This window comes from Pocillopora verrucosa, chromosome 8, assembly GCF_036669915.1.
Source record: "Pocillopora verrucosa isolate sample1 chromosome 8, ASM3666991v2, whole genome shotgun sequence".
NCBI classification, from domain to species: Eukaryota; Metazoa; Cnidaria; class Anthozoa; order Scleractinia; family Pocilloporidae; genus Pocillopora; species Pocillopora verrucosa.
In genome coordinates this window covers 758,079-771,915 of record NC_089319.1, presented here as the reverse complement: position 1 = coordinate 771,915, position 13,837 = coordinate 758,079, and the positions used below count along the sequence as shown (strand labels likewise).

The 13,837-nt window shown below is 37.2% G+C and overlaps 1 protein-coding gene across 1 annotated transcript in view; it reads left to right on the top strand.

Annotated features, from left to right (window-relative positions):
* LOC131797299 (uncharacterized) overlaps positions 1–7,439 on the top strand; it is a 35,018-nt gene extending 27,579 nt beyond the window's left edge. The window contains exons 9-10 of the mRNA XM_066170984.1: positions 4,723–5,244; positions 7,126–7,439. Coding sequence (XP_066027081.1) covers positions 4,723–5,244; positions 7,126–7,439 — 836 coding nt within the window. The remainder of the gene's footprint in view (positions 1–4,722; positions 5,245–7,125) is intronic.
* The last annotated feature ends 6,398 nt before the right edge of the window (positions 7,440–13,837 follow it).

The following is a 13,837-nucleotide window of genomic DNA, read 5'->3' as shown; positions in this document are numbered from 1 at the left end:
AAGGCTTGTTTGAAAATATCTAAAGGAATTTTTAATTTGTTGAAAAGAACACTTTTGCCCTCTGAAGAGGATACGAGACGACTTCAGATGATTCCTCTAAAAAAAAAATTTTTCGAGAAATTTGTTTTAACTTTCCTTAAATGTTCCCTACTATTGTCTTTCATAAACTACAATAAAAAATATAGGTTATCGTGCTTCTTATCTCTTCGTTCTTCGCTCTGACGAAGGGCTAACGCTCGAAACTTAAGCTTGAAACTCTTTACGGCGGCAGGTATACGTTAACAACTTGGTTGACAGTACCAGATCACCTTGTTATACTCTCCCGCCGACGTAGTACCACAATTTATTTAGAAATTTACCCCCCTTATTTACATTTTTGGTACCCAGTCTAGTTGATAGTTACAATGTTGTACAGCTTTGCTTGCTGTTTACTCTTTCAGGTCATAAAAGTGTTGGATGCTACGAATCGCCTGGTACGAGTGGTTTAACCCATGATATGACTGGGTCTGATCCTATCTTGAATGGAATTTACCCTGCAGAGCCTGGAAGCTTCATTTCAATGTGCGCAGTGGCTGTAATTAGAGCAGGTTACAGGTTATTTGCAGTTGAGAATAATGACATGTGTTCAGCAATTGCTACTACACCGCAGAAAATTAAAATACTTGAGGAATCTAAGAAATGTGGTCTTGAGCACACCAACGCATTTCAGTTTTACACCATCAAAGGTAATTTTAAAGAATGAACCCAATCTAGAAGCCCGCTTCAACGTTCAAGGAAAGGCAATTAAAATAAAATTATAATGGCTTACATATGACAATTCTACGCCTCGAAACCCGGATAAGCTGTCTGTTAGGAGTATCTTTTATAGAGCACCTTTTGGTCTCGGAGCTGAGAATCGCTGGTAGCGGCAAAAAACTGGTTTATTCCACCACATTGATATTTCTTGAAAATGATATCTCCCCGCTCATAAAGTTTTGATACGCATGCCAAGTGTTAAAGTGTCACTATTGAATTCGTTTTCTAAGGTTCAAGAGGTTCCATAATAGGCTAACTGTGCAAGCATCATAGGCAAAAGATAGCCTTGCGTAATTCCCAAAAAATCAAGCTTTTACATGTTTATTGGGAATTTTTTGAAAGACCTTTACCTTTAAGGTTGATTGAACATTATTCTAGTCACGTTCGTTGAATGAGCCAGCAGACACGTTTTCGTACTACATTTAAACCAATATCTAATTGTTTATCATGAGTGAACGATATTATCACACCGCTTTAAAAACGTTCGTCCCTTTTGGGTTCATATCAACTCAATTCAAGGATGAATTTCATCACTTAATCCAACAATTGGTTGAAAAAATGATTAAAACGAGGTTTCTGTATATTGCGGGCTTTCAAAGTTTTATGTGAGAAAATGCTTGATAACATCAATGAAGAGATCTGATGCTCTTAATCTGTTAAAATGGAAGATTATACACCAAGCTCCTCGCAACAACGTTCATTCACAAACATGTAAACAGCATTAAGGAGATATTTTCTCATTAAGAAAATACACCTGATGTGGGCAGAAGCCAAAATGTACTCAGATAATGTAAAATGGAAAATATCTACCGATGGCGTGTGAGCAATTTCAGGTATATTAAGGTGTTGCGACTCTCTTTTTTTATTTGGTAATTTTAGATTTCCTTTTGCTTTAAAATAGATTTAGGTTGCCAAGGAACGCTAGGTATGGAAAGTGGTGCAATCACCGATGAGCAGATAACTTTCTCGTCCCAAAAACACAGGGATAACGCGAAAATTGCAAGATTACATCACACAGGGAAGACTTGGATAGCTGATAAGAAGGATATTAATCCGTGGCTTCAGCTCGATCTCAGAGCTCAAAACACTGAAGTAACACGAGTAGCAACACAGGGATCCCATCAACATAACAAATGGGTGAAGAAGTACAAGCTACAATACAGCAACTATGGAGTGAGATTTCAAAACTACACGGAACAAGGACAAACCATATCAAAGGTAAAGGTAAAAGTGATCAGAGGCCTGGAAGGGTTCTAAAACATGAACAGCTCATTGTACACAAAGCCAAGTTCATTCCTTAACTTAAACTTCCCAATGTGTTCTTTGAGTAGTTTGCTAGTACAAACAATCCTCTTCGTTACTCGATTTGTTACGATGCACGAGTCGGCAGTTGTTCAAGAAAATTGTTACGATGTATGAAAATTTCATACATCAATCATTTTCTTTGCCGGAGTAAAAATCTCATCTATCCAGTTTTTGATTAACCTCAGATAGAAATTTGTAGAAAAAGTTCGACTTAATTTTGCCGTACGGTGGCATGGGATGAATTTCATGAATCAAATCGCTCGTGAAATATTTCACGGTTTACCCAGCGAAAACATTGCATAATATAATTACATAAATTTTATTAAACGAGTTCTTAAGTATACAAGGCGGACATGTACCGTGCATTTTATATCAAAACACACAGGATATATTTCACATCTATTATGATGCAGGAATTTGACGGAAACACAGACAAGAACAATGTTGTTTATCACGACCTGAACCCATCAATCACAGCAAGGTACATACGTTTTCTACCAGTGGAGTGGGAAGATGAGATATCAATGAGAGTGGAACTGTATGGATGCGTGAAAGGTAAGGAAATGGCTTTCCTCTACAGCTGATAATTATTGTATGCATTACAGTTGATCTGATCATAGAAGCTCTTTAAGGCTCTTCATTTCGTTGAAAGTTTCTGAAATTATGTTAACGACATTTTTTAGCTCAATGCTTGATTAAGAGCGTTTGTCTGTAAAAATCAAACATATCGCGGCAAGGGTGGAAAATTCGATTTCTTTCTTATTTTAATGTTAGATAGGCTAGACTATAACTAAAAGTACTGGATACTTTTTTTGGCAAAATATCTTTTTATTTCAGAGAAAAATACAAATAACGAAATTCCGTTCATCATTTTTAGCAGCTTTTCGTAATTCTACCGCTAGTTATAGTCTAGCCTATCTAATATTAAAATAAGAAAGAAATCGAATTTTTCACCCTTGCCGCGAAATTTAGAATTTGTCTGATTTTTACAGACAAGCGCTATTAATTACTTCATGATCTCATAGCTTGCCTTTATTTCGCTGCCGTAGATAAGTTATATTTGTAAAACGTCCGCTAACCTTTCGTAAACAGAATGTGGAAGATCTCTCGGCATGCAAAGCGGTGAAATCTCTGATGGACAATTAAGCATCTCTTCAGAGAGAGACTCTAACCACTCCGTCACTCAGAGCAGACTTCATGTTGTAAATCCTGACAGAGCGGGATCTTGGGCAGCTGCAAATAATGATACGGATCAGTGGCTCCAAGTTGATCTGGTTATTCTGCACACTCGAGTGACACGTGTGGCAACACAAGGAAGAAATGGACACCAGGTGGAGTGGGTTACAAAGTACAATCTACAGTACGGCAACGATACAGAAAGGTTTTACAATTATACAGTCCCAGGACAAAACAAAACGAAGGTAAAATTGATTTATTGTGTATTGATTCCCGTTTAAACAGGAAAAGAAGTATTTATGGATCACCATGGGCAGGGATTTTGCAAACGCACCGCCAGTAATGATTGCATGATATTGAGGCCCTAGTGAGGCACGATTAGAGGAATGGTGTATGAATGAGTTGTGGGGCTGTTTTCACATCGTAATAACTGATATTCATGAAATTAATTCTTATCAAAGATTTAATGGAAAACCTCTTATGTTGTTAATTCAAAGGTTTTTGCTGGAAACATGGATCAGAATACCGTGGTTTATCACGACCTTAACCCACCAATAACAGCGCGTTACATTCGATTTAAACCAGTGGAGTGGCAGGACTGGATGTCAATGAGGGTAGAACTGTATGGCTGTGTACAAGGTAAGGCCTGAATAACAGTTACGATTGAGCGGTACCTCTCGTAACGAGTATTTCATGCCAGATAATACTTCATTTCCTGTTCAAAAGCGAGCGCTTGGATATTGTCTGCCGTGTGTCATCTCAATCAAAATCGAGCTGCTACAAGTTGACGCGGGTTTCCTGGGCTAATAACAGGGCGAAGTAAGGCAAAACCAATTGAATCCCGGAAAACTTGCTATAATGATATGAAAATTGCTCTGCATAGCATTTTTCAGTCGACTTATCAGCTTTGATCACATGGAGTTCCTTTCTTCTTCACTCTCCTCTTTTCGCTGTCACTTGTGATCGCCGAACCACAAACTGGAATAATTTGACGAGAAAAACTACTCTTATTATGGGAACGGGAAGGAAACTTTTTCTTCTCTTAAGATTTTTAGACTCTCTAACAACAAAACCTGGTGATGGCTCAACCGCACAGTTTATGAAAGTATCATGCCGCTACTCAAAAAAAACATTTCAACAGGTCGGCAATCAATATCTTATTGTTGAATGTAATCCTTAAATGCATTGAAGTAAGTCAATGCCCGAATATCAAGGATTTCTACCTTCTAAAAGTACAATCGTGAGCAAGCGTCGGAAAATGCACAACACGAGTTGTTCGAACACTCTAAGTGACTGATGTTTTTATTTCATTTTTTTTTTTCGGTGATTCAATAATTTATGTAGCTGTAAGAACATTTTCTCAGTAATGGCGCCATTGGAAATGGCAACGAAAATTTTGACAATCTCTTTCTAACAACATTTCTTTTATTGTGTGTTTTTATGCAGGATTTACAGCTGTGTTTACAAATCTTGGAAATACTGGATCAGAGGGTCCAAAGTCGATTGGTTGTCATTACAAAGATCAAGACCATGACGGACAAGTAACAGTGTCCAGTGGTATTCAACTGTGGACTGTGCCACGCACTGGTAAATACAGAATAGAAGCAATAGGAGCCTCAGGGGGGTACAGTGAGGACAATTTTATCGAAACCGGAGGAAGAGGGGCACGACTGATTGGAAACTTCAATTTGACCAAAGATGAGATCATTCATGTACTTGTTGGTCAAAAAGGGGAAAAAGGGAATTTAAACCCAAAAACTGCCGGAGGTGGAGGAGGTACATTTGTAGTGAGAGAAAACAACATTTCCCTAATCATAGCTGGAGGTGGAGGGGGAATTAAAAAGATATCGGAACAACATCCAGGGTGTGATGCGTCCATAAACACAACAGGAAATGCAGGGAACAACTGGCCATTGGGGACAGGAGGAAGTAACGGACATGGAGGAAAAACGAGTGGTCAATCTGAAGGTAAGCGGAGAAAGAAGATAAAAAAACAATCATTGTGTTCAATCCATCAGGACAGGAAGACAACAGTAAGATTTATCAGAACTTAATTATTGAAATTACTAATTCTAACTTTGAAGTTTTTCTTTTCTCGGGGGCACCTCTTATAATATCAAAGGTTCAACTGAGTTTTCCGTTCAGTTTTAAAAATCGTACACATTTATTTACCACCGATCCGTCAATATGCATACGCATCACTTTATTTACATTTGTCTTGTCCTGATAAGCTTTTAATAATAATAATAATAATAATTTATTTTTTATAGAGCGCTATCTACAATGACAGATCAATAGCGCTTTACAATTAGTGTCTCTAAATACTAAATTCTCAACTAATTCAAAAAGTAATTACATATTACAGTTAACTTGGCTTTATACAATTCATAACTTAACCATTATTGAAAGAATTGCCTGAAAAGAAAAGTCTCAACTGAATTCTTAAAAATTTCTACGGATCCAATATTGCGTAATTGCAATGGTAGCTCATTCCATAGATGCGGTGCAGTCGCCTGAAATGCACGTTCACCCGGGGTTCCCAGCATTTTACCTCTTGGTGGCTCTAATAAAATACCTGAGTTAGATCTAAGATTGTACGAGGACTTACGTTTGATAACCAAAAGATTGCTAATATATGCGGGTGCGAGGCCGTGAATGGCTTTAAAAGCTAATAATAGAACCTTAAAATGAAGATTTTAGATATATGAAAATTCACATATTGTAATTGTATTGTAATTGTACACAAAATGTATACGCGCTGGCACAGGTAACCAGTGTAACTCAAAGAGTGCTGGAGTAATGTGAGAATATTTCCCGATATCCATAATTAGTCTAGCGGCGGCATTTTGCACGCGTTGTAACTTAGCTATTTGCTCTTTGGGAAGGCCATACAATAAAGCATTACAGTAATCTAACCTGCTCGTGATGAATGCGTGTACCAGGGTGAGTAAGCTGTCTCTCGATAAATACTTCTTAATGCGTCTAATATTATACAAGTAGAAGAAACCTGCCTTACATACATTAGTGATATGGTGGCGCATATTCAGGTTTTAATCAAGCCAGCTTCCAAGGTTCTTAACTTGGTAACTAGGTTTTCTCTCTGAACCACCTACTTTAATATTCATAGCCTACAATTTGTTAAGCTGCTGGCGAGTTCCAATAATAATAAACTCAGTCTTATCGTCAGTAAGAAGGAGTCTGTCATGGATCAGCCAGCGCCTGATCTTCTCAATACAACATTCCATCGCACGGACTGCATCTTCCTGGGATGTGTTACTAATAGCTTTGAAACTCAGATAAATCTGTGTATCGACGGCATAGCAATGCACGTGTGGGAGGTGATCCTCAACTACCCTAAATAGCTTGGATACATAGATGAGAAAGAGCAGAGGGCCCAGTCATGACCCTTGTGGGACACTACACTCCAGACTAAAGCGCTCTGAAAGAGATCCGTCAATGGAGACTCGCTGACCTCTTTTCGCCAGATACGACCTAAACCATTCCAAGAGCGATTGACGAAGGGCTAACGCTCGAAACGTCAGCTTTTTTTACCCTTTTCGGAGGCTAATTTACGTTTTCAACTCAGTTGTTAACACGAAATTACCCTCTTAGAATATCAGTTTTCTAAAAAATCCTAAGTGTACATTCCTCGTGTACATTTCTTTTGTCCTGATAGGCTGTTCAATTTCTAGCAATTGACTACCCAATAATATTTTTAAATAAATTTCTAAAAATTGAGAAGTGCACTAGGTTGATAATATTGCCAATCGTCGTTTAAACGCTCTTAAGTAAGTAATCAAATAGAAGCCATTTATGGGGCAACTGCTTCTCAGTTTTCGTTTATTGTAGGTGGTGGCGGCGGCGGCGGCTTCTACAGTAATGGACAAAGTGCTTCGAGCCCTTCTGGTCGAGGAGGTAAAGGATATCTTCAAGGAGGAGAGGGTGGAAATGCTAAGGGTGGGTTTGGAGGTGGTGGTGGTTTCTATGGAGGTAACGGTGGAGCTGGAGGCGGTGGAGGTTACTCTGGAGGAAATGGTGGAGCTAATGAACAGTTTTCTTGTGGAGGAGGGGGTGGATCTTTTAACAGTGGGACAAATCAGCAGAATGAATGTTGTTTTAATAGGTATGGACATGGTAGAGTGATCATCACGTTTCTTCAGTGACATGCCCTTGGCAGCACTTTCTCTAACGTGTGAGAATTGAATGATATTTTGTTTAATGTTCAAGGTCAGTTACTGAGCGCTTTAAGGTGTTGGCCAAACGGTGCAACCTGAGGAATTAAAGTCATTTGTTTTTGAGTTCAGATTTTAGATTTACAAACATAGTTTTCTAGAATAGATTTTTTTTCTGAACATCTCCTGACATAAGGATCACGCTCCTATAAAAACTGCTGTTTTTGTTCTTTTTTCGGCTCTTCTCTGAGTAATTTATCAGATGGACATGTGCATCAATTGAGAACAAATTAACAAATAACATGCAGGTAATGAGGAATAGTAAGTATTTTGTAGAGAAAATGTTGTGAACATAGTATTTCACATTTTTCTGCACTTCAATCATCACATATATTTAAGAGATTTTCAACTGACTACAAGGGTTTAGCAATTAATTTTTGTTGATTAAGTCAAAACCAAACTCGATTTTCAATTTCAATACAACCAGTTAGACCCAGTATCTTTGTTTTTCCGGCCGCTCTTTGGGCCGACTGATTGCATTTTTTCGCATGACACAGATTGCAGTTTTACTGCCATTGGCGCTGGTTACAAATTATCCAAAAAACTTTTATTTGATTTGGGATTTGTATGGCCTCATTTGTTGATTATCAACAGAATCCTCTATTTATAAATATTTTATCTTTGTTTTGGTTTCACAATGGTACTCTTGATTTAATGTTTCAAAGCTTTCAATAACACCTTAGGTTGGAAGGTTCCGGACAGTGGTAAAAGAGAGGGCCGAAATATGGTGGCGAGGGTACAACTCTTACGCTTTGTGGTTTCACTGATAAATCTCAATGATTCGGTCTCGTTTCTTGAAATAAGAGAAAACAAAAGTAAGAATGGGAATCAAATATTATGACATTCTTAGGTGTTCTGTTTCAAAACCACGTCCATTCATTGGACTGGGAATACTGATACGCCTACAGAGCGAACTGGTGCCGTAATAATTGGTGTTATAATAGAGTGTGTGACCAAAAAGGCTCTCAGTCTGACCACTGATCAGGACTCACATTGGAACAGAATTCTTTTAATAGCTTTCGCTGGAACTGTAAGTTAGATCGACTATGTGACGATCACGAACATAGTCGTATCTTGGTTGATATCATCAATTTATAATTAGTCATTAAATAACAGACAAGGAATTAGGACTAGCTAATATTTTAAAAAGAAACTATTGTGATTTCGGTTCTTCAGATTTCACGTGTCACATTATAGGAACGTTTTTCAATTGACTGTAAGGGTTTATCACGTAATCAATTTGTTTTTCTTTGTCAGCTCAAAACCAAAAGGAACTTTCAATTTTCATTCTTACAGTTTGACCCAGTATCCTTGTTTCTCTTCCCTTTAGGTCGTATTTTGCTGCGCATGACACAGACTGCATTTTTTACCGCGACCGGCGCCGGTTGCAAACTATTCGCGAAAAGTGTGTTTTACTACTTTGTGATACGTTTGGTGTCTTATGGTTTTTATCATTGGATTACATCATATTTTTATTGTTTTAGTTTTGGTTTTAGGATTCCTAGTCAATTGAAAAGGGTTCAGCTTCACCTCTAGCGGAATCCTGTAAAGTGACTGAAAAAAATGGCCCAGGGTTGATGCCAAATTGTCGATGTGGCCTCTTTAAGTAATGTGTTTCCAGATGTTGATTAATTAAGTGGGGACTAACGAATTCTAAAATGAGATTCAGTAATTTAGGTTCTGTTTCCCTTTTCAGAAAGCAGTGTGTAAAAGTGGTTATATATGCTAAGGTGATGACATAAACTTAACTTTATTTACTTGTTACATTAGTATGTTTTTGTCAACGTTTAGAGTAACTTTTTTGGAGGTTCTCAAGCTCTTCCTCATAAAAAGGAGGAGAAAGGGGTAATTGTAATAACAACTATCATTTCCGTGAGTTTTCAGTCAGTAGTATCAATTTAAATTACATTATATTAAAAATTACTAAATTGATTCCTAGATGTCAGTAATGGTTCTTTAGTTAGTTGCGCTTAAGTTATAAATTAACACTAACTGAGAATAAAGTTATTAAGGAAAAGAACGTGGAAAATATATTTCACCGAAAATACGGTTCACTATATCAATTTCCCGACCTTCGTTTTTGGTTTTCGGTTTTTTTGTTTTTTGCTTCCTTATCCTTTCAGTCTCTGCTCCTGCCTTACTTTCTCAACCTTCTCAACGTTGCCTCCCTTGGATAGAGACGGAAGATTCACCTACGACTCACATGGCCGTAGAATGACCTCGAACACAGGCGTAAAGGATGGTGAATTGCAGATATAAGAGGCAGTTTGTGTCTCTATTAACTCTCCAAAACATTCTCAATAATTAAAAGACATTTTTGGATGTGTTCAGCAAATTTACCGAAATTTACAGAAGCGGGTGAGGGGGTTGGGGGTCTTGCAGTGTGTGATAACTTATATGTGCTGAAGAAATTTCAGGGACATGACTGTTGCCACACTTTTCCAGATTCTCCTAACATCAAAGGCATTTTTTCGACTCATGTCATTCCTTAAAAGCTTTGTCCCGAGTATGAGATGAAATTTTTGATCTTTACAACAAGATTGTAGAGTAAAGATTCGTGAAAAGACGTCAAGCAACCATTATCTCTCAAGTCGTAAAATTGTAGAATTTAGCTTTAGCTTCTTGCCACCTCCGACTATATATGGTTATAGATCAGTGATTATTATTGAAGTGGAAATATGGATAAGTGTGAGAATAAAAAAAAGCGTGATATGAGGCTTAAGCACTTTCAAGCTGAAGTCAAAATACACTGTAATATTCGTGGATTTTGTCGTGTGTGGTTTTATAAAGACTTGTCATGTCGATGGGGCTAATTATTCGCTTGCACAGTTTGAACACAACTGAAACAAGTCGGTTCCCATGATGACAGTCCCCTGCAGAAAGGAAGCGATAAATGCAATAAAAAAGTCTAACTTCGGGCAAAAGGTCTTTGAAAAGACGTGAAGTGAAGCTTGGACGGGGCTTTTCATCACCTTGGCCATTTGTCATGAAACCCGCTGTACAACAAACACATAGGGTCTGAATTGAGGCGGCAGGGGGGGGGGGGGGTTAGGGTGGAAGTGATCTACTTCTGAAACTTGACCACTTGAAAACTGGCCCCACGAGATCATTTAAATCCTTCTTTAACGTTCCAAAACTTTCGGGTCATTGAGGCTTTTTTGGTAAGACGGTCGTCTCTACTATTCCACCAAATGTGGGCGGACGAGGAGAGCGTATAAACATTTGATAAACAGTCTTCGTGTAGCTTTGTGTCATATGTTACACTTGCACGGACATAATTAAGCCAGAATAGATAAACTTTTAAATAACAACTTCGTCTATGCAACTGTATAAAAACCATTAATATGTCATGAATTAAGTATAATGGAGTTTCACCAACCAACTATATTCCAAAGAAACTAATTAAGTTTTGTTTATCAAAAACTCATTGTAGCTGTTTGCTAAAATTATAATGGGCGTTATTTTTTTTACATTCTCTTTGTACTCTAAAGCTTCGTTCTCACTGTTTTGACCTCACTAATTCCAGAAGGACAAGGTAAGATTTTCCTACAGTTATGTCTTAGTCATAGTCAGAGTAATATTTTGAAGTTTACGAGCGCATTTTAATACTCTTTTGTTATCTTTATTAACCTAACAAGGCCTTGAAATATTCGCACAAAACTCTTCTCCTAGTATTGGTATAATGAATTATTTCGTCTCAATACTCACTCTTCGCGCAATAGTATTGGATAACAAATACATTTTACAAGAGGTTCGTGAATATTTTGCCATTTTGCAATCCATTTTTTGAAGCAAGATGAATACAAACGGATGAAGTTTTAGGGAAATAGTTTTTGAAGAAGCCTAAAGCGAAGGTTTACCTGAGGGTAATTATTCACGTCATTGCAATGCTGTCCATGAACATTTTTAACTTTTCGATCCCACAAGATGAATAAGATGACCAGTGGCAGACCTTTGCATTTTAAAAAGAAGTTGAGAGGCTTATTTAAACTTGACTGAAAAAAGCTCGGCTGGATCGACATAAAACTTGACACAGCTTTTCTACGGTTTCGTCACAAAAAATTAATTCTTATGGGCTACATGACTATTAAAAAAAAAAGCAGTTCTTTAAACTTTTCGCCGAAAAATGTTACGTTTTATAAAACGTGGCTCTTTGTCACAATTTAAGCTTTGTTCAAATTTCACAAAATCTTAATCAGAAGATTAGTGTATTTCCGGTTTAAATCACTTAAACGTATCCACAATAGTTTGTATGCTTTTAAATTGATGCACCCTAAACGGCATGAATCTTAGAAACTTTTTATAAGCTGATACTTCCTACGAGCGCTGAATATCGATAAGATGTTTACATGTATAATTAATTAGTTTGGACAATTACCAATTTTATAAAACTCCTATCGCTTATATATTTTTCGTAAAGATTCGTATATCAAAGCATAGCATAGACTTCTTATCTATTTGTACCGATTGAAAAAACTTGTTTTACCGCGAGAAAGAAAAATAAAATTAACAAACAAAGAAAGCAGAACAGAACAAAAAAGCAACTATTCCAAATATATTTGTCCCCTTGTTTTAGGCAGAATAATAATCTAACCTGCATGAAGCGATATCGCCATAGCAAGTAAAATATTCACTTTTTCAGACAACATCTGTCGGCGAGTCTCAAGCGTTCAGTAGATTTCATTTGGTATCACTGAAGAGATCACATGCAAGTTATTAAAAAACTGTCATGAATAATTTGCCCCATAGGTGGTTTGTTTCTCGGTTATTAAGTAAGGGTTCTTTACCAACGTGATCTACAACTGAGCCATGACAGTAGGAATGAAATCACTTTATTAAGAGCACCTGGTAAGGGTAGTTATCTTTTGTACGTTTTTTGGTTCTGAAGGGTTTTAAGGATGGGTAGATTAGATTTTGAATAAAGACACTGAGTCGCAGGGAGCTTTGTTCGCTCCACGATAAAGTTGTCATAACTTAAGGGCGGTCTTATGGTGAATTATTGTTATGTAAAATGCCTGATTATGATTAACATTTGAGGTTTTCCATGAGACAAATATCAATTTTAAGGGAAGCGCGATCAATTTTTCCGAGAAAAGGAAATAAAATTTTAATCATAGACGCTAAGGACCGAAAACTATTCATCCGTGTTATTAATATTTGTCCTCAAAAGTTTGGATTGAGAAAGTGCTGCACTGAAAAAACGCAAGAAAAGCCTCAAAAGAATCAGGAAAATGTCGAGAGCACAATAAATAAGAACGTTAAATTTCATTTGAGGTTTAAAAGGGAAAAAAATATAACGAAATTAATTTTAATTCTTTGACCTGTAAACAGATTGGAATTGGGTAATGGAGGGTTTTTTTCGTTTGCAAGACTTCATCTATTCATGAAGGAGGCGATGATATATTTGAGCACCGTATAAGCTGCTACATGCGACGGACATTTGTCGGGCAGGCTATTACAGTTCCACGCTCTCACCACGCAAAAACGTCTCTTTTTGTGGGAGAACACCAAATGTACAATGCCTTACCAAAAGGTTCTCCCATTTTGTAACTCAGGCTGAAATCCTTAACGACAACATCGCCTCTAACTAAAATCGTCTGCGAGAAGAAATCAATTTGATATTTAGAGATCTAACTTAATACTTAATTTTCCTGAAGAAATGCTATTGCCAACCAATTCAAAGTACGGGATGCTCTTAAAACTGAAGGCATTTATGAACAACGCTAAACCTGAAAACAGACCCGTTATTCGGTATGCAGGAGTCCACAAGTTTTGTTTTTGTGTTAATTCGTTTTCGATATTTCCCAAAAAAAGTAAACCGAGAGGATATTCAAAACTAATTAGATCGTCGCTCAAATTCATCACACAGAAGCCAATAGAGTAGCACTGTAATCTAACTCTTCTTTCGCTGGAAGAATACAATGAATTCGAAGAGAATCAAACTCAACTGATGCAAAATTAATGTGATTTGAATCTTTGACTAGTTTACGAATATTTGAGTTCATACAAAAGAAAACATCACACCCTAAACGAATGCCTTTTTACAGGGTTTAATCTTTGCTTCGAAAACTCTATCATTTTTAGATTATTCTAAAGCGAATCATATTTCTCTTTTATAAGTTTATGCCAGAAAGGGGGTTTCTATTCTAACTATCCACTGTTCTCAGTCAACCTTAAGAAACAGGTTCATTCATTAATGTCGTAATACCCGGCCCGTACCTCTCACTGAATTTCGTTTTTCAGGAAAAATGCCTTTGATATTTCGTTATTTTCTTGTCTGTGTCTCGGTCACCGACCTTGTAATCGCTGAGGATCAATGCAGGATAGAA